Source organism: Mastigoproctus giganteus, chromosome 2, assembly GCF_048544385.1.
Source record: "Mastigoproctus giganteus isolate SK-2022 chromosome 2, ASM4854438v1, whole genome shotgun sequence".
In the NCBI taxonomy this organism is placed as follows: domain Eukaryota; kingdom Metazoa; phylum Arthropoda; class Arachnida; order Uropygi; family Thelyphonidae; genus Mastigoproctus; species Mastigoproctus giganteus.
In genome coordinates this window covers 237,256,564-237,278,150 of record NC_143576.1, presented here as the reverse complement: position 1 = coordinate 237,278,150, position 21,587 = coordinate 237,256,564, and the positions used below count along the sequence as shown (strand labels likewise).

The 21,587-nt window shown below is 35.3% G+C and overlaps 2 protein-coding genes across 4 annotated transcripts in view; one reads left to right on the top strand and one right to left on the bottom strand.

Annotated features, from left to right (window-relative positions):
• Positions 1-21,211, bottom strand: part of LOC150090279 (EEF1A lysine methyltransferase 2) — a 59,792-nt gene extending 38,581 nt beyond the window's left edge. For both annotated transcript variants that reach the window (XM_090369057.1, XM_090369060.1), the window contains exons 1-3: positions 21,144-21,211; positions 3,297-3,362; positions 1,755-1,872 (exon numbers count right to left, since the gene is read on the bottom strand). In XM_090369057.1, the coding sequence (XP_090225183.1) occupies positions 1,755-1,872; positions 3,297-3,362; positions 21,144-21,202 (243 nt within the window). In that variant the 5' untranslated portion in view covers positions 21,203-21,211. The remainder of the gene's footprint in view (positions 1-1,754; positions 1,873-3,296; positions 3,363-21,143) is intronic.
• A 60-nt stretch (positions 21,212-21,271) lies between these two features.
• Positions 21,272-21,587, top strand: part of LOC150090278 (ras-related protein rab7) — a 67,875-nt gene continuing 67,559 nt past the window's right edge. For both annotated transcript variants that reach the window (XM_090369056.1, XM_090369055.1), the window contains exon 1: positions 21,272-21,434. The gene's annotated coding sequence lies outside the window, so the exon portion shown is untranslated. The remainder of the gene's footprint in view (positions 21,435-21,587) is intronic.

The window sequence follows — 21,587 nt, the reverse complement described above, 5'->3', positions numbered from 1 at the left end:
AGTGCATGGGATGCATAATATCATCCATGTATGATGCTACAATAAGACCTAAAAAAAATTGCCAAATAAGATGAGAAGTAGCAACTGCGATATAACACTGAAAAATACTAGTCACTATTATAGGAAGCAGTAGTTCTAAAATAGCATATCAACTGGGTGGTACTGCACTCAAGGAAGTGGAAAAAGAAAATGTCCTAGGGATAATTGTACAGTCTGACATGAAGTTCTCTGAGCAGTTAAAACAGGCAGCTAGGACAGCTCATGGGGTTCTGTCAATGCTATACAGGAATTTTTTCAGCAGGGACAAAGAGGTGATTGTCTATTGTATAAGGCAATGGTTAGGTTGCATCTTGAGTACTGCATACAGATCTGGAAGCCTCATTTCCGGAAGGATATGGATGTGTTGGAACAGGCACAAAGAAGAGTAACAAAATTAGTCAAGGACACAAAAGGGTACCCTTACCAATAAAAATCAGTTCTGCAAATTGCAGTGTCTGGAAACCTGATTGAGGTGTTTAAGGTCTTAAATGGATTGATTGAATGAAAAGCAAATGGAATCCAACCTAACTCTTGCTTGAAACACACATAAAGAGGACATATTTTTAAAGTGAAAGGGGATGGCTGCAGGATAGATTTGCTTTTGGCCAGAAAACAACTGATTGTTAGAATATAAACTACCATCTGGTATTGTGGAGGTGGGTAGTAGGTTTTTTTTTTTTCTTGGCTGATTCTGTAGAAGCTTGCTTGTTTCTTTGCATCCCATGCTACTACTGATATTAATACTAATATAGAGACTACTATGCATACTCTTCTGAGAAGCAAACAAACCAGGAAATTATGACTGATTCACTTTTTGCACTGTTATCAACAATTTTTTGTAGATAGAGAATGTATCTTCCCTATACCCATGTTTAAAAATTGGAAAAGTAATAACTAGACAGTGCATAAAGACAAGAAATTAGTTTCCTGCTTCCAATTTTTAAACATAGCTGTCTAAAAAGGAGGATACATATCTTCTATGCCACAAGTTGCCTGGTAACATATTCAATATATTCAGAGCATCTAATATACAGTACTGCAGTCATAATGGAAAACAATTTGCAAATATGATTATCAGACTTTTACCAATGCAAACTGTTAAATACTAGGATTAATTCTATCAGAGCAGAAAGAGTACAAAATAAAGTGGAATTTTCTAATATTTCAGACTTAATATATAGTACCTCAGCCAGACAGACAATGGAAAAGATTAAAACTTTTAATAATTCACTTTGATAAAAGCCTAAATTTTGGGCTTCCATCATCCATCACACTCTGGATGATATTTGGCAGTAATTCTTAGTGAATGTTCATCAATCATGTTTTTCCAACATGCATCATAGTGCATGATGGGGAAACAGGTCAAAAATTCTCAATAAATGGCATCATATAAAAAAAGGCAAAAAAAAAAAAAAATATATATATATATATCACTAAGCAATGATAAATGTATATGCATGTAAGGAATACAGTGCTCAACTGATATGATACATGCAAATACAAAAACAGTTGATCTTCAAATGAGACTTAGTTTGCAATTTTTTTTCAGTAAGACCACGTGAAGTATAATGCATGCATATTCGTGTGCCCCATAAGCCTACCCAAGTCACTGGCAGTCTATAAATCCATGACATTCCTGTCATAAACTAAATAAATAAAATAATTAAAATGCTTTTAATGTAAAGAATATGTGCCTTTTAAAAACTGTAACTTACCAACTCTACAAGCAATAATCCATTACCACATCCAATGTCTAAAATTGGATCCGATTTATCTATAAGTAACGAAGACATTATCCAAGATATAACTCTGTTAACACTACTTCTTCCAAACCTAGAGCAAAACAAAACATCCACCATAAGTACATTTTTTCACTTCTGCAATAAAGGACAAATATTTATATCTTTATCGAGCCATTAAAGAAATACTGATAAAGGAACAGACAAAAACAGGTGATAAAAAATAAATATAATGCGCACGCACAGTGTTTCAGTTAAAAAGCACCTGGGCCTATCTTGCTTGTTTTTAGGTTTAGGCTATTTGTCATCTAGACCTTTTTTTGTCATATTTGGGCTGATATTTTTGAATTTTAATGTTAAAATTGGACTATGTATTACCATTTAAATTTTAAAATTTCTAAATTTCAATTTTGCCTAATAAAATGCTTTTTTCTCAATGGGAAAGTTGCTCTCTGTTCTCAGTAAATCAGATGATTAGGCAAAACTCAAATTTAGAAATTGCAAAATCTAAATGGTAATACTTAATATAATTTTAACATTCACATTCAAAAATTTTTGCTAAATATAACAAAAAAGCTGCAGACAAAAAACAGACTAAACCTAAAAATAAGCAGACAGATCGCTGTGCCTTTTAAATGAAACACCCTTTGCGAGTATGTGTATGTGCATAGTAGGAGAAAAGAAACTTAGATGGACAACTACAAATTATCAGAAGACTTTGAATACCACATTTAGTATGAATTTATATGTAATAAAATTACTCATGGGGCTATGCAGTGGTGTGTTATAGGGGAATTGGGGGGGATGCTCATATGAGCCCCTTGTTAAATTTTTGTTCATCCCATAATGCAAATATTGTATGCTCCAGATTCTTAGAACAACAAATTGTTCTAAGATAACAATACTACAGGATGCAATAAATAACAGGCCAACACAATAATAAACATACAAGGCCACACAGTCACCAAGACACAAAACCCATCAAGAATCATGTATCTCAAATGATGCATTTAAGGCAAGCCTCTGCAACTGATGAATCTTGTAGATTTAAAGATCATTTTCAAACAGGAATGGAATACAATAAACAAGGGCACTTATACACACCAAATTAAATCCATGCCTCATATGAAAGACTGTTAATGTTAGAACGGCAAAAGCAGATACTGAATAGTACATAAGTAGGACTACATGCTACTCAGTACCTTCTCTAATATTTTTGTAGGATGGTGAGAAAAAGTATAAAGTAGTTTCGGGGGGGGAACCATAACATTATTAAACATAGCAAAACATGAAAAACCAATCAAGGGTTAATTTACTAATATATATTAAAAATGTTTCTAAGAAATCATAAAATTTTCAAGATCACCTGAAATTTCTCAAAGCCTGTGAGCTGAGAAACACTACTATACAGTATCAGATGATAATGACAAAAATGGCAGTATACTGAGAGAATAACCTAAAGCAGTGTTATCAAATGTGTTACTATTTCAAAAAGCTTGAATGCTTAAATTCACTTACCAGATTTCACCAACATCTCCATGGTCATTAAAATTCTGTAGCTCTTTCTGATAAGAGTCCTTCCAACTATTCAATTATAAAATATACAAATTTTATTTAACAATCAGTCTGCAGTACAAAAATGACTAAAAATTTTATCAATATATTGATTTAATAAATTTTATTAATATTAACTGAAACATACAATATAGGTCTGTAATTACTTGTGTCACCTTTTGATCCCCCTTTATGAATTGGGGATATATTCGCATATCTCCAGTCCATAGGGCCCTCCACTGAATCCAAGGATGCTCTCATAATTTATAGCTAAAGGCTTGCTCTTATCTGGCAACACAGAAGCCTATGGTAGATATAAATTAGTCTGTAATAAATTCGCAAAGGAGGTTAGGCAGGCAAAGGCAGATTGCGAGAAATCTTTGGCAAAGGATGCAAAAACTTCTTTACTTATATAAACTCTAGAAGGGGGAGGATGAATCAGATTGGTCCACTTGATATCGATGGCTTGACTGTTGATGATCTTGCTCAGGTAGCTGAAAAAAACTGAATGAGTATTTTGCATCTACATTCACACACATGAGGAATTCTGTAGAGAAGTGGAGGCCAGAATTTTATCAAACTCTAATATGGAGCTAAATGATTTTATAATAACTGAGAGGAAAGTAGAGGAGAAATTGTTTAAGTTAAACATAAGAAAGACACCTGAGCTGGACAGTATTTATCCAGTTATATTAAGGGAGGCAGCAAAGGGAGTAAGCAAACCCTTAGCCATAATTATGAGTATCCTTGGATTCAAGGGAGGTCCCCATAGACTGGAGAAGTGCAAATGTATCCCCAGTTCACAAAGGGTAACAAGTAATTACAGACTTGTTAGTTTAACTTCTGTTCCAGGGAAAACAATGGAGTCACTGGTTAAAGCAGCATTGCAGGATCATCTAGACAAGAATGCAGTAATGATTCAGACACAGCATGGGTTTGTTAATGGGGAAGTCTTGTCTGACCAATTTGATTGAATACTATGATGTGGTCACAAAGGAACTGGATGCAAAAAATAATTTTGACATCATGCACTTGGATTTCAGGAAAGCTTTTGATACTGTTGTACATAGAAGTCTGCTGTACAAACTGGAGAAGTATGGCATTAAGGAAAAGTTGCTGCTATGGATAATGGGATGATTGAGCAGAAGACAGAGAGTGGTAACCAATGGGATCTGCTCGTCGTGGTTATTAGTGAAGTCCCCCAGGGTTCGGTGTTGGGACCATTATTGTTTTCTATATTTATCAATGATATTGATGAAGGTATAACAGGCTTAATGTCCAATTTTGCGGATGAAAAAAAGGTGGCAAGGTTGTTAATGACAATAACGATGGTATGCAGGTGCAACAGGATCTAGAAAAGTTGGGCAGATGGGCTGAGAGGTAGCAACTGAAGTTTAACATTAACAAATGCAAAGTACTGCATATGAGTAACAGTAACCCAGAGTAACGTACCAACTGTGTAGTACTACACTCAGTGTAGTGAAGAATGAAAAACACCTGGGGGTACTTGTGCAGTCAGATATAAAGTTTTCAGAGCAGTGCACACAGGCTGTCAGAGCAGGTCATGGGGGTCTTGTCAATGATATCCAGGAACTTTGGTAGCAGGGATAAGGAGGTGATTATCCCTTGGTATAAGGCAGTGGTCAGGCTACACCTTGAGCACTGCACACAGGTCTGGTCCTACCTTTTTTTATTCCATAAGACGCTTTGGCTCACCTGCTTTACTGAACTCGCTACACTTTCAGTTGTTATTTCAACCAATAGGTGCCTTTATGGCATGCGAGTCGTTAAGAGATACAAGTATATGAGCACAGTAGCAATATCTGTGAACAGGCACTACATTATGTTAAAACATGCTTAGTAAATCCTGCCTATTTACAAGCCAGTAAATAGGCAGGACATATGGAATAAAAGTCTGATATACTGACAAAACTTTTTCATGGACTAGGAGTTAAAAAACACTGTATTAGCGTACGCATGTGGCATGTAGTACAAAGGTCATGTCAAGATAAGTAAGGTATCTCTCACAATCTTACCAGTTAGTTTACATCAGAGGATATTCAAAATATAAACAACAGAAATTTAATTATTATCAGCAACATATGTAAAAAGTTGAAACAACAGTAGAGGTAAAGTTTGTTCGCTGATATGACTAACAAAGGCAACAGTGTGTGGGTATAGAATTATATTAAGACACATTTAAATGCGCACATTTGGAAGAATTGGAATTTGGCTATGAATAGTGCAAATACTTCATTTCATATGTAGTGATAATATTAAATCAGACTACGTGTAAAAGCATCATAAATCTCGTTAATGATGTCTCTTCTCTGGTGGGTAATTATGCACCCTCAATGTGAAAACTAGCAATCTAGATGTGGTAAGTTTCCACAATATGAGAGAGATGCAAAGGTGTAAATGATTTAATTCCATATAAGTTCAGTGCTACAAAGCTTCATAGTATGGAAGGCATATAATTATCTAGTGCAAATGCATCATTTGGTCAATAGTTATATTGGCAAACTGATGTTTGCACATCAAAGCACAATGGAATTTAATTAACTGACAAAGTTGCAATAAAAATAAATCATCTAACTGAAATTTAAACTTAGATTAATTTTAAACATGACCAAGTCTCACTGAATTAAAGTTATAATAATTACACTTATCTTTAATTAATTAAATATAATGTAAATGGTATTACTTTATCATTAATTATTAGCTACACTAAAAACCTCGAAGTGGAAATGATAGGGTTTGTCATGCTAATCTAAATTAATCTCAATTTATATTTAAATTTCAGCTAGATTATTTATTTTTACTGTAAATTTCTATCAGTTAATTAAATTCCAATCATTTTATTTCTATTTCAACTATTTTGTTTTTTTTTATTTCCACAAATTGCAAAGCACTGTAAATTACACCTGTTCACTCAGGTGTAATTTACAGAGCTTTCCAGAATAACTTTCTGCCACAGTTTCTCAAGCAAAAATTCTAACTCTCTATTGAATTAGGTCAAAATGATCCTCTAAGTAGAAATATTTTATATATTATTTCATTCACTGGGCAAGCACACTAACAAATTTTTTTACGTGATCAAAATTCAGAAAATGACTATACAATAAGTACCCGACATACGTAACAGATACGTTCCAGGACTTCTTACGTAAGTCGAGTGTTACGTAACTCGGGAATGAATAATAAAATATTGCTACTATATGCCTGATATGCCAAGATTACAAAAACTACATGATATCCTCAGAAGAGTGAAGAAAAATAGTTATTTTTAAATATTTTTTTTATATATTAGTTATCTATTTTTTTATATATTAGTTATATATTTTTAATTAGTTCAATTAAAAACTATCTGGGGACAGTGCTGAAGAAGAAAGTGGCACATAAGAAAATAAAACATAAAAGGAAGAAAAAATGCATGTTATTGTACTGTGAAAACTGATATGTATTTCACAGACTTTGTTATTATAGTTGACTTCATTGGTGTGGATCCCTTCAGCCAGGGGCATTCCCAGGGAATGTGGCACCCAGGTGCCAATCGCAATTTAACGCCGCCTTTAAAATTTTCTTCACGTGTATGTGAAGGAAATTTTAAAGAATGTTGAATGTTGGTGCCCGAGTGCAGTGCCCTTTCACCCATGGGACGGCCCGAGAGTACCTGCCTTCTTCGCTTCTCATATTCTGCCTTTGTCCTTTATTACTGTGTTCACTGTTGACACTGACATTTTTAAATTCAGTGCAATACTTGTTAATTTTTTACCATTTTAAATGCATCTTATTATTTTAATTTTCTGATCCAAATCGATCGCTTTCCTTTTCTTGGTAGATTTACTAGTACCGCTGTCACTTATTCTCTTAGTCGGCACCATGATAATGGTCAAAATGAAATTTTCTGTAAAGAACTTCACGGGGTTAAGGCGGAAACACGCTATTATCACCTCAGGCAAGCTCACATTTTACTAAAGTATATTTCTGGAGGTCATTACCATAAAACAATAAAGACAATTTGCAGTTTATTGGGCTTTTTCTGTTAGTGCAATTCATTATAAACAGGTAATAAACTCGATCTTATTGCATTTGCAATAATGCCAATAGCTGGAATTCTATAGGTTTTTGCGTTATTATGTTGAAATGTGTGTCCCTTCACTGAAATCATCAGTCATATAAAAAACATAAATAAATTTTCAGAATCTTCTCTTCATTCCTATTTTTTAAGCTTCATAAACTTAATTATTCCGTATCTCATTTCTGCGCAGTGTGCATCGTTATTGATTGCTTATTTTTTTTTTACTGTTTTAAATTTTATAATCCTTAAAAAAAAAAAAATCTGAGTGAAAAAAAAATTACGTTAAGTCCAAATTTACGTAACTTGGGCTTACGTAAATCAGGGACTTACTGTACTTTCAATTTTAGAACAACAAGCTCTATTTACAACTTTTTTCATATTGATTTGAAACATTTGAAGCTCATTTTATAACCACCTTAATTTAAACACAGAACAAATTAGATTTTATTAATTAATCATCTTGTTTATTTCATTAGAACTTATAATGACCAGCATCTTTTTCCTTAATAAGAAGGGACCTGCTTGATTTATGAATGCTTTCAAAGCTCACTAACAAGTTTATAAACATTAATTTAATGAAATTAATAAATTGGATTTCTCTTAACTAGAGAAGCAGCCAAAAATAACTTTTATCAATATTTTTAGCCACTAGATTAATTAACAATTTTGATTTGGCCATTTCTTTGGTCTTTTGTGTATATATATATATTTTTTTTTAAAGATAATGTATTCTTCCATTAGATGAATTTTACTTAATGAAGAGTTCTTATTTTTTCACTCCTAGTTTTTAGTGAATGTTTATACTTCAACATTATGTATTGGTATTCTATTTATTTTTAACTTCTTTGCTTGATATACTATAAATAAACATATTTATATTGTACAAAATATACATTTATGTAATTGCATTCTGTTTGAAAGAACTTAGAATAAATTATTATTATCACTAAAATTTAATTTACTATTACAGAAAAGATAGGCAATGCATTTCTTACATGATTCAACAGCCTCACCTCCACATCAGCTTAAACATCACAGACAACTACTTTAAATCATCTAAGAGTACAGAAGAAAAATTCATGGAATACACATAAATTATCAGGAGATACAGAAGTGTAGAGTAAATATAAAATAGTTTGCAATCAAGTCACAAAGGAGGTTAGGCAACCTAACCCACATTACTAAAAGTCTCTGGCAAAGAATGCAAAGATAAGCAGCAAAACCTTCTTTACTTATATTAACAGTAGAAGGAAGGGGTTGAATCACACTGGTCCACTTGATATCGATGGTTTAAATATCAATGATACTGCTCATGTTGCCGACAAACTGCATCTACATTCACACATGAAAAATTCTTTAGAGAAGAAGATGCCCTACGTTTAACAAACTCTAACAGAGAACTGAATGATTTGTAAAAATGGAGAGAAAAGTGGAAGACAAATTGTTGAAGTTAAACATAAAAAAAGGGCAAGTGGGGTGGATGGGATCAATCCAATCATATTAAGGAAGGTAGCAAAGGAAGGAAGGAAGCAAACTGTTAGCATAATTATGAGAGCATCTTTCGAATCAGGGAAAAGTTTCTGTGGACAAATGTGTGAATGTATCCCAATCCAAAGAGGGGGGATAATTATGAGAGCATCTTTCGAATCAGGGAAAAGTTTCTGTGGACAAATGTATGAATGTATCCCAATCCAAAGGGGAGGGATCAGAGTGACATGAGTAATTACAAACCTGTTAGCTTAACTTCTGTCGCAGGGAAAATAGTGGAGCCTTTGGCTAAAGAAGTAATACAATACCAGAGACAGGAATGCAATTATATTGCAGTCACAGCATGGATTTGTTAAGGGGCAATTTTGTCTGACCAATCTCAATGGATACTCTGATGCAATAACAAAGGAACTGGATGAAAAAGTAATTTTAATATCATATAGTTGAATTTCAGAAACACTTCTGATACTGTTACACATAAAAGACTGCTGTATAAATTGCAGCAGTGTGGCATTAAGTGCAAGTTATTGCTATGGATGGCTGATTAGGAGAAGACAAAGTGGTTATTAATGGACACTGCTCTTTATGGACTACATGGATTAATGTTATTAATGGAGTGCCCCAGAGTTCAGAGCTGGGCCCACTGTTGTTTTATAAATTTATTATGATATGGATGAAGGTATATCAGGCTTAACATCTAAGTTTGCAGATGATACAATGGTTGGCAAGGTGGTTAATGACAGTAATCAGGGTAAGCCAATGGTACAAGATCCATTGACATGGATCTTGTTGCATTGGCTTGTTGCAATCCATGATAAGCCAATGCAACAAGATGTATGCCAATGCAACTCTAATCCAAATGCCTAAAGCTTGCAATATTTAACATTAACTATTGCAAGGTATGGCATATGGATAGCGGAAATCGTAAACTAACATAAAAACTGCGTGGTACTACACTCAGGGTAATGGAAAATGAAATAAATTTGGGATAACTGTGCAGATATGAAGTTCTCTGAGAAATGTAGACAGGCTGCCAGAGCAGCTCATGAGGCTTTGACAATAATATACAGGAACTATGCTAGCACAAAGGAGGTGATTCTACTGTATAAAGCAATTGTTAGGCCACACCTTGAGTACTGCATACAGGTCTGGAGGTTTCATTTTAGGAAAGATGGAGATCTGCTGGAATGGATGCAGAAAAGGGGCAATGAGATTGGTGAAGGGAATGAAAGTGTGATCTTACCAAGAAAGCATTAGCATTAGTTGAGGCATATGATGCAAAAAAGCAACCTTATACAGCATTAGCCAAAAAAAAAAAAAAAAAAATCCTTCCCATTTCACCCATCCTGGTCACTCCAAATGTTTGTCTAGTTCAGCCTTAAATTTATTTAAGCTAACAACTTTTACAACAACAGCTGGACATTTGATCCAGCAATCAACTACCCGCTGGCTAAAGGCAATCTTCCGCACATCTATTAAACAACTGTCTTTCCTCAGTTTGAATCTATGCCCCCTCAGGTTCTTAATTTGAGCAAGTGGAAGTATCCCATCAGCATTGAGCCTCCTCAAACCATTCAGGGCTTTATACACCTCGATCAGATCACCTCACAGGTACCTTGTCTCCAGATGCTGCAACTTGCAGAACTTAAGTCTTTCTTCGTAAGTGCACCCCTTTGTGCCTCTCACCAATCTTGTTGCCCTTCTCTGTATTCATTTTATCTACTCTACATCCTTCCTAAAAAGGCCTCCAGACTTGTAGGCAATACTCAAGGTGTGGCCTAACCATTGCCTTATACAAAGGGATAATCACCTCGTCTCTGCTAGCAAAATTGCTATACGTATATCATTGACAAAACTCCATGACCTGCTCTGGCAGCCCATCTGCACTGCTCAGAGAACTTCATATCTGACTGCACAATTACCCCAGGTCTTTTTCATCTCCACCTCCCTGAGTGTAGTACCACATAGCTGTTACGTTTCTCTTGGGTTACTGCTACCCATATGGAGTACTTTGCATTTGTCAATGTTAAACTCCAGTTGCCACTTCTCAGGCTATCTGCCTAACTTTTGTAGATCCTGTTGCAGTAGCATTCTGTCTTTACTGTCATTAACAACCCTGCCAACCTTTGAATCATCTGCAAACTTGGACATTAAGCCTGATATACCTTCAGAAATATCATTAATAAATACACAAAACAACAATGGGTCCAGCACTAAACCCTGGGGGACCCGGCTAATAACATTAGTCCACGTAGAGCAGTGTCCATTTATTACCACTCTCTGCCATCTCCCACTCAACCATCCCTTTATCCATTGCAGTAACTTGCCCTTAATATCATACCACTCTAATTTGTATAGCAGTCTTCCATGTGCAACAGTATCAAACGTTTTCCTGAAATCCAAGTATATGATATCAAAATTATTTTTTGCATTGTGTTCCGTTGCGACCACATTGTAGTATCTAATAAAATTGGTCAGACAAGACTTCCCCTTAACAAACCCATGCTGCATCTGAGCTATTACTGCTGTCTTGTCTAGGTGATTCTGTATCACTTCTTTAACCAGTGACTCCATTATTTTCTCCAGAACAGAAGTTAAACTAACAGGTCTATAATTATTTGTGTCACCCTTTGAACCCCCCTTTGTGAATTGAGGATACATTTGCACATCTCCAGTACATGGGGACCTCCCCTGACTAAGGATGCTCTCATAATTATGGCTAAGTGTTTGATTACTTCCCTTACTGCCTCCTTCATTGTAACCATATAGATTCCATCTGCCCCAGGTCACTTTTTTATGTTTTAACTTCATCAATTTCTCCTCCACTTTGCTCTCAGTTATTACAAAATCATTTAGCTCCCTGTTAGAGTTTGATAAACTTCTGGCATTCCCCTCCTTGAATAACTCATGTGTGAATGTAGACACAAAATACTCATTCAGTTTATTAGCTACTTGAGCAGGATCATCAATAGTTGAACTATCTATGTTAAGTGGACCAATCTGATTCATCTCCTTCCTTCTAGAGTTTACATAAGTAAAGAGCACTTTGCTGTTTTTCTTTGCTTCCTTTGCCAAAGATTCTCGTAATCTGCCTTCACCTGCCTAACCTCCTTTGTGACTTGATTACAGACTAGCTTATATTTGCCATAGGCTTCTGTGTCACCTGATAATTTATATGCATTCCATGCATTTTTCTTCTCTGCCATGAGCCTCATCAATTCATCCGACATCCATTTAGGCCTGAACCTTGAATAGTATTTTTTAGTTGGTATGAAAAGCCTAGTAGCCTCCAAGATTAATTCCCTGAAGGCTTCCCATTTAGAATTCACCGCTGGTAACATCATCAGTTTATCTCACTGTATAGAATTTAAAAACTGTCTGAGACCACTGTAGTCACCTTTACGGAAACAAAAACCCTTCCCTTTACCCTTAATAGTAGTTACATCTTTAAGTAAATCCCACATCAGTACACTGTGATCACTGTCACCTAGTGGTTCCTTTATCTGCAAATTCTTAATGCACGAATAATCACTGCTGATAATCAGATAAAGGGTATTACTCCATCTGGTTGCCCCTTGAACATGTTGCTCTAGAAAACAATCCTCCAATAAATCCGCAAAAGTCTTGCTATCAAAGTGAGTGACCAACCCACAAGTTCCAGTCAATATCTGGAAAGTTAAAATCCCCCATTACAAGACAGCCTGATTTACTGGCCCATTATATTTCTGTGCACAACTGTTCATTGTACTCATCAGAGTTATTAGGCCTATAACATTAAAAAAAAAAAAAAAATGATTCAACATTTAAAACAAAATATTTTTTTAATGTTGAAATTTAATAAAAATAAAAAATTTTGATATTTATGAAAATTGTCTGGTTGCTGCACTCAATGCTTATGGGATTCTTCCTTTTGCTCAGATTAATTGCCTGAGGTGACAAATTCAAATTGAGAAAAGACATTTGTAGAGTAGATGTGTGGAAGTTTGCCTTTAGCCACGGGGTGGTTGATTGCTGGAACAAACTTATATCTGTTGTTGTAGAAGTTGATAGCTTAAATACATTCAAGGCATAACTAGAGAAACATTTTCAGTGATTGGATGCATGAAATGGGAAGGGTGTTTTTTTTTTTTTTTTTTGGGCTGTTGATGTATAAGCTTGCTTTCTTACATCATATGTATCTACTAATGCTAAGAGTTCCTGAATTTCTATAGATTGTAATTTTTGAGAAACATGTGAAGGAAGATTGTTCTAGAAAACATAAATAGAACGGATAAATGAGGAAGAGAAAAATTTGGTTCAGCTATTGCAGCACTGTACTGACCAGTTTGGAAGACAGTAGGGAAATTATAGACATCAATCCAAAAGAAAGTGCCCACATATCTTTTGAAAAGGATACAGCAGAAAATGAAGCTCTATAAGACCAAGAGTGGAGATTTTATAAGAGATGAATTATTTTACTTAACTTGACTCTTTCCAATGGAGTGAGGTATTGATGGCACCACCCCAATGTGGAAGAAGATTTGCTTCAGGTGTTTAAGGCTATGAATGGATTGAGCAAGCTCAGTACTGACCCACATGCTCAGACTACACACGAGTGAGTATAAATTCTAATTGAAGAAGGATGATTGCAAGATAGATGTGTGGAGGTTTGCCTTCGACCAGCAGGTGGTTGATTGCTGGAACAAACTTCCATCTGTTGTTGTGGAAGCAGAAGAGACTGTTCCAGCATATGTTCTCTCTGTTCACCAGTTTCTGGCCAAACAACGAATCCCTGTATACAAACATGCACCCTCTACTCTTAAGACCTAGCCCTTTGTGACTTTTTTCTCTTCCCTAAACTAAAGTCTACTTAAGGGAACCCATCTTCAGTTCATTGAAGGCATTCAGAAAAACCAACTGAAGTGTTAAAAGGGCCTGCAAAAGATGACTTCCAGAAATGTTTCTGTGCTTGGAAGAAAAATGTATGGATTAGTGTGTGCAAGCCCAAGGCAATTATTTTGAAGGGCCAACTTGTAAGGTATGAGGGAGGATTAGATCAATTTTGGAGATAAGTTTATTCAATCAATATTAGTAATATGGTGCAAGGAAGCCACATGCTTTTATGCACTGGCTAAAAAAAATATATTTAAGTAGATAAGAAAATAGACAAATTATGCACTTCCCTCCTCACAATGTTAACTATTCAGTTGACCTTTGAATTTTTTCAAACTGTCCATCTCAACTACCTACAAAATCAACAATTCACTACTAAAAGAAAACTTTCTACAATCTAGTCTAAATCTCTTACCCTGTAATTTGAATTTATACCCCTAGTTCTGGAATTCATTCATTTTATACACCCCTCTCAGAGCTTTATAAACACCAATCAGATCCCTGGTTGCCAAGCTCTGTAGCCCACATAATTGAAGTATTTCCTCATACAGTCGTCTTTTTGCCAATCTCACCATGTGAGCTGCCCATCTTTGGATCCTTTCAAGCTCAATATCTTTTTTCAGATGAGGTCTCCATACTTGTACAGTATTCCAAGTGCAGTCTTACAAATACCATATACAGTGGGATTATACCTTCCCTTTCTCTACAGGCTATTGTTAAATAAATCATCAACAGGACACTATGAACTTTTCCAGCCACCTATTTACACTGCTCAGAGAACTTCACATTTGCCTATATCATAATTCCCAGATCCCTTTCTTCCTCTACTGTTTTTAATTCAACCTCATCAGTGCATAAGTTATTTTGGGGTTGCTATTACTTAAGTTTAAGACCTTGCATTTTACTGCATTAAAACATAGCTGCCATTTTCCTGGCCATTCTTGAAGCCTGTTCCAATCATCCTGAAGGATGCACTTCTTGGCATTGATCATTAAAGACTTTCCTAATCCTTACATCATTATTATATTACAAAACCATTACAATTTTGATGTCACACCCTTTACAACTTTGTCAATGTTGTTCATGAAAATCAGAAACAACAATGGTTCAGGAACTGATCCTTGGGGGACCCACTTCTGACGTTACATCAACCTGAAAAATATCCATTACAGTAAGACCGCCGTATCCGTGGGGGATACGTTCCAAGACCTACCATGGATAGCTGAAACCACAGATATAAGCAAACACCTGCTGACCCCAAATATAACATGATTTTCTTGTACATACATACGTATAATAAAGTTTAATTGATAAATTAAACACACACAGTAAAATACAGTAATAATAAAGTACAGAAGACTCTTGATTTACCAGAATTGGATTAACTGGGACACTTCAAGACTCCAAATTTAAAAAAAAAAAAAAAAATGAACCAGAAGTCATAAAATTCAAGTAATAACTAGAATAGGTATAAACAGATATTTTGCAAGTTGTAAATAAGTGACAAGAACCGGGGTTATAAGTCATCATTGGAAGATTAGTGTACCTATTACTTTGCGATCCCCGCTGTCTTTACACCCACCACTCAAAACAAAAAAAAAAAAAAAGACCAAATGATTAGTTTGTTTTAGTGTATTGTGTCAATTGTTGTGTTCCACCGCACCGCAAAAGGACAAATTTTGTTTTGTTATTTATGTCAAGGATGTCGGAATTTTTTTTTTTATAGTAACTATTTTTTTTTGTTTATAAATCGCGAAAATGATGGGCAAACGCAAGAGTTGTGCTTTCAAATTAAACAAAAACTTGAAATTATTCAAAAGTTTGAAAACAGTGCATCCATTAAATCTCTAAAGAACCATTATAATATTGGTGACCAAACCAAAGGGAAGCTATTCGATTTAAAATTGACATCGTAAAAAATAAAGGGAAGCATCATATTGGACACGCGGGTAGTACACGTTACGTTTTTTCGTTTTTTTTCCGTGGTTAACCGCAGATAACTGAATCAGCGGATATGGGGGCACAACCCTCTACTTTTTGCCCTGCAGTCATCCTGAGATCCATCTTAGAATGTTACCAGTAATCCCAACATCTTCCAGCTTATACAGTAACTGGAATATGTTGGGATCACTGCTATTAGTTTGTCTATTCAAAATGCATTCAGTAGATCAAATAAAATTTTTAGATATGGTGTACACAGCAAGAATAATTCAGCTACGTGACATAACAAGGAAGGATTGAAGGATTCAAACTGAGGATGGATAGTTGCACAATAGACGTGTAGCAGTTTGTCTTCAGCCAGTGCATAATTGACTGTTGGAATGGACTTCCATCTGGGGTTGTGGAAGTAGGTAGGGTAGTTTGAATAAATTCAAGGAAACTCTAGAAGGGATGAACAGTGATATAGCAAGTTTTTTCTTTTTTTTGTTTGCTTGTCTAGCTGATGCTAAATAAGCTTGCTTTTTTTGCATCATTTGTCACCAGTAATACTAATGACATGGCCTTGACAATGCCTCTTCCACATATGTAATACTTGGATGATTCTCTTCATGTGGCAGAGTAGAGGTATTGAGATTATAGACTAGCTGATCTAAATACCTCCTATAGAGTTATCAACAGGCTCAGTCTGGTGAACTATCTAGTGGCCAGTCTATGAACACTGTTTCAGAGATGCCATTGAAATGTAAGGAATACTGGATCTCGCCATTATACCCATTAAAAGTTCAAAAGACATCATTCATACTGCATGATGGAAGAGATGGGGGGTTCCCAGAGCTTTGTTCTGGAGACATGGGTTTCACCACTCAAGCCTCCAATAAGCAAAGTTTATTTTTTTATGAAGTAGTGCAATGCACTATTTATAAAAAAAAAAAAAAGCAAAGTGGTGGCAGTGCACCGAATGATGGGAACCATTTACCAACTACTACTGCCTGGTGATACAGAGGAACAGCATTCCTCTGTGGGACAATACCACATCTCACACAATATTTACATTAGTTCACAACTGAGTGATCTCCTCCAGTATACTAGGTGCAGTTTATCAGGCCTTGCATGGTGGTATACCCAGGGTTACTAACAGTCCCCATAGCACACACTTCTTGATTAGACCGGGGTTCGAGGCCGTGACCACCAAATACAGAGGATGCGGAAAGGTCAGAGAATGACCACCGCATATCCTCGGAGTAATATGGCCTTAGTTGCTAATACTCCTAAAAACCAAACGACAACAACTAACAGTCCCACCACAACGAAGGTACAAGCAGATCTGGTTGTTGTAGAACTGGACCTCACCAAAGTTCAGGCAGAGAACTAAATATCAGTTCCATTATTGTTTCAGGCTCTCAGTTAGCAAACCCTAGCCTGTCATATGTAGAAGAATGTCTGTCACAAGCCTAAGGGACAAAATTTATTATTTTATTTAAACTATATATAATTGCAGCTTCGTTGAAAATCAATGTCTGCCAAAATTCATAGAATAAACATAACTGTTCATAGTGACACTATGTGAAACATTTATGGGAGGACATGTGAGAAATTTCCATCAGTACTAATCTAATATTCATCATATCTTTCTACACATTAAAATAATTTTCCTCTTGGTAATATTTATTCAGCCAATAGGGAAAGAGAGATGCAGGTTACGTGATATTACGTAACAAATACTAAAATACATAATAAAAGCTTGTTTTACTGTGATAAAACAAGCTTCTGTTTAAGCGTGGTCATGCACTATGTTTATCTAACATGACCATGTGATACCATGCTTGATTTCCATATGTAACGTATTTATGCATTCATAGCAAAGAGACACACATACACAGTGTCAAATGCTACTGTATTTTATTTTACTTTATCAAAAGAAGCGAGCGCAGCGAGCAGGGGGTAAAGCCCTCTAGTTATACTAAAAATAATTTGTTACTATAAATTATGTATTTCATTGCTGCTTTTGAAATGAAAGTTTCTGTGAAACTGCATACAAAGCTATAGCATTTTTGCATGATCAGGCTATTTTTGCTAAAAGTTTTCACTGGAATCATACTAGGGCAGAGGTTCCCAAACTTTTATACCCTGTGCCACCTGCCTTAAAATATTTCATAAATTTCATGCCCTCCTTCCAGAACAAGTGCAATAAACAGATATGATATAAAATTTGTCTGAGTATACATACTTTTATAATTTAATATATACTTTGAAATGTTTAACTAAATTATGTCAACCAAGCAAAGGATTTAAAAAAAAAGGTTGGGTCAACCTTTTTTTTTTGTATTGAAATAGGGTCAACCCTATTTCAATACAACAGTGCTTCATACAAATAATGCATTCTTTAAAAAATGCATCCCACAACAATGAGAACCTCTGTACTGAGGATGTCTTTTGACTAGATTCCAAAATAAAATTGTCATGAAAACATACATACAAAATGCATTTGTGATGCTTACTATTCAACAACTTATCACTGTCTTGATGTGGTTACAACTGATACCATTTAAATTTTAAATTGTCAGTACTTTGCAATAAATTAGGAGCTAAAGTACAAAAATCATAATTTCACAATTTTACATGAAATATGTTGGATATTACATTTTAAAATGATGTACAGTATTTTAAAATACTTTCACATATATATATTTCTCAAATCACAAGTTTAAAATCATGATGCTTAGAAGAAATGGTAAGGGTCATAAAATAGAAAATAAAACTGAAACCTTGGAGACGGCAGCACAAAACAAAAAAATGGAGATATAGGAATCCAAGAAATCTTAACATTGTTGCCAAAATATGCAAAAATCATAAACAAACAATCTTTCACTATCTATAAATCTGCAGGAACTCTCTATAACATGGAATGTTTTTTTAATACTGTATTTTTATTAACGTCTTTAATGCATTAATATCAATTCATTTGTTTTATATTACTTTAATTTTTTTTTTTTTTTCTCCCAGATGCTTTGATCAAATTCATTTCTGGGAAGAAATGAATATGCAGTGAAAATCATATTTAAGGTGTTAAATTAATAGAGTAATTTTCTAAGATTCTTTCATCTTATTTCCATTCAAAAATGACCAGGCTTGTTCCAGAAAATTCTAGTTTTCTATGGCTACTTGATTTTAATCAAAACAAAGACACAAAAAACAAAATTATGATTGCGAAAATACAATAAGATACAGTAATTAACAGACGAAGGGAGGCTCCATTGCATAACTTGAAATAAATTGAAATAACTGGGAGTAAAGTGGAGGAGAAACTATTGAAGATAAACACAAGAAAGGCACCCGGGGTGGATGGGATCTATCCAGTTATATTAAAGGAGGCAGCAAAGGAAGTAAGCAAACCCTTAGCCATAATTATGAGAGCTTCCTTGGACTCAGGGGAGGTACCCATAGACTGGAAATGTGCAAATGTGACTCCAATTCACAAAGGAGGATCAAAGGCTGACACAAGTAATTATAGACCTGTGAGCTTAACTTCTGTTCCAGGAAAATTAATGGAGGCACTGGTTAAAGAAGCACTGCAGGATCATTTAGACAAGACTTCAGTTATAGCTCAGACACAGCATGGTTTTGTTAAGGGGAAGTCTTGCCTGACCAACTTGATTGGATACTATGATGCAGTCACAAAAGAACTGGATGCAGGGAATAACTTTGATATTATATACTTGGATCTTAGAAAGGCTTTTGATACTGTTGCACATGGAAGACTGCTACACAAATTGGAGCAGTGTGACATTGGAGGAAAATTGCTGCTATGGATAAAGGGGTGGTTGAGGGGGAGAAGACAGAGAGTGGTAATCAATGGACACTGCTCATTGTGGACTAATGTTATTAGTGGAGTCCCTCAGGGCTCAGTGTTGGGTCCATTGTTTTCTGTATTTATAAATAATATTGATGATGGTATATCAAGCTTAATGTCCAAGTTTGCAGACGATACAAAGGTTGGCAGGGTTGTCAAGGACACTACTGACACTATGCTGCTGCATCAGGATCTGGAAAGGTTGAGCAGATGGGCTGAGAGGTGGCAAATGAAGTTTAACATTGACAAATGTAAAGTACTACACATGGGAAACAGCAACCCCAGAGCAACGTATCAACTCTGTGGTACTACACTGACAGTGGTAGAGAATGAAAGGGACTTGGGGGTGGTTGTGCATGCAGATATGAAGTTCTCTGAGCAGTGCAGACGGGCTGCAAGAGTAGCTCATGGAGTATTGTCAATGATATACAGGAATTTTTCCAGCAGGGATAAGGAGGTGATTATTCCATTGTATAAGGCAATGGGCAGGCCACACCTAGAGTACTGTATACAGGTCTGGAGGCCTCATTTCAAGAAGGATGTAGAGCTGCTGGAACGAGTACAGAGAAGGGCAACAAGATTAGTGAATGGAACAAAGGGGTGCTCTTACGAAGAAAGGCTTAAGTTTTGCAAATTACAGTGTCTGGAGACTAGGCACCAGCGAGGTGATCTGATAGAGGTGTATAAAGCCTTGGATGGTTTAAGCATGCTCAATGCTGATGGGATTCTTCTTCTAGCTCAGAAAAATCACCTGAGAGGGCATAAATTCAAATTGAGGAAAGACAGATGTAGGATAGACGTGCGGAAATTTGCCTTTAGCCAGCGGGTGGTTGGTTGGTGGAACAGACTTCCATCCCTTGTGGTGGAGGTTGACAGCCTATTTAAGTTTAAGGCTCAGCTGGACAGGTATTTTGAACGAACAGAGGGGTGAAGTGGAAGTGGGTTTTTTTTTTTTTTTTTGGCTGATGCTGCATAAGCTTGCTTTCTTGCATCAAATGCCTCTACTAATGCTAATGCTAATATCTGTCATTTAGGACATACACTGCATATTTTTTTCAAATAAATACAATATATATTGAATAAATAAATGGAATGAAACTGTAACTGGAGCCAGCGATTAGAGCTTAGCGACCTTTCTTATCAAATGTTCACATTTTAACTTATCGTTATTTGGATTAGTATGCACTTTGCGAAAGTTTTTGTTTCATATATCTTCGCATAGCAGCCTAGTGTTAACTTCCATTATTCTGCAAATAGAAAATATTTCGAAGTTCAAAAATAAAAAGGGTTTAAACTGAAAGCCTCATCAACAACTTTAAAAGTTAAACAGAAAAGAAAATCTCTAGGTACTCTGAACTTCTAACGAAAAAAAACTGTACAAAATAATAACACCATTCGTTCACAATGAAAAGAATTACAAGAAGTAGCAAAAATCTACAATTCCTTAGTATGTACGCTGCTTGATGAAGCCTTCTTTACATATTTTCTTAACCAACTGTTGAACGAATCAGATGACACAACCTTCTTGAAATATATATATATAATTTCCTGGTATAGTATTATACCAATATGTACGTACAAACTTTTGGTACCCAACATAGGATACTGCACATCATTTTCACCCATGCTGGACTCCATCTTTTTTGTCTAACGCCATCTAGTGTGTTTCGAATTGTTTGTCAGCATACCAGTACACTGTGTGGTATGTGTCATACGGCTGGACGTCTACTTTGGGTGCTATAATCTGTACACTCCTTTATGATTCTTATTCTTGATTTGTGTTGTTTAATGTTTTAATTGTGCTGATTTTAAAAATTAGCGCTTATATAAATACTGTTTGTTCTACAACACGAAAACAAGCGAATTTACGGTAAGAAAGTGTCTTAATAAGAAAGTGTCTTAATTTTATCTAAAACAAACATAATCTGTGGTTCAATTTTGATATTTATTTATCAGCTGTCACAGTTTGGTGTACATGCATAACATTTATTTAAATGAAATAAACTTTTTAAAAGTTCATATC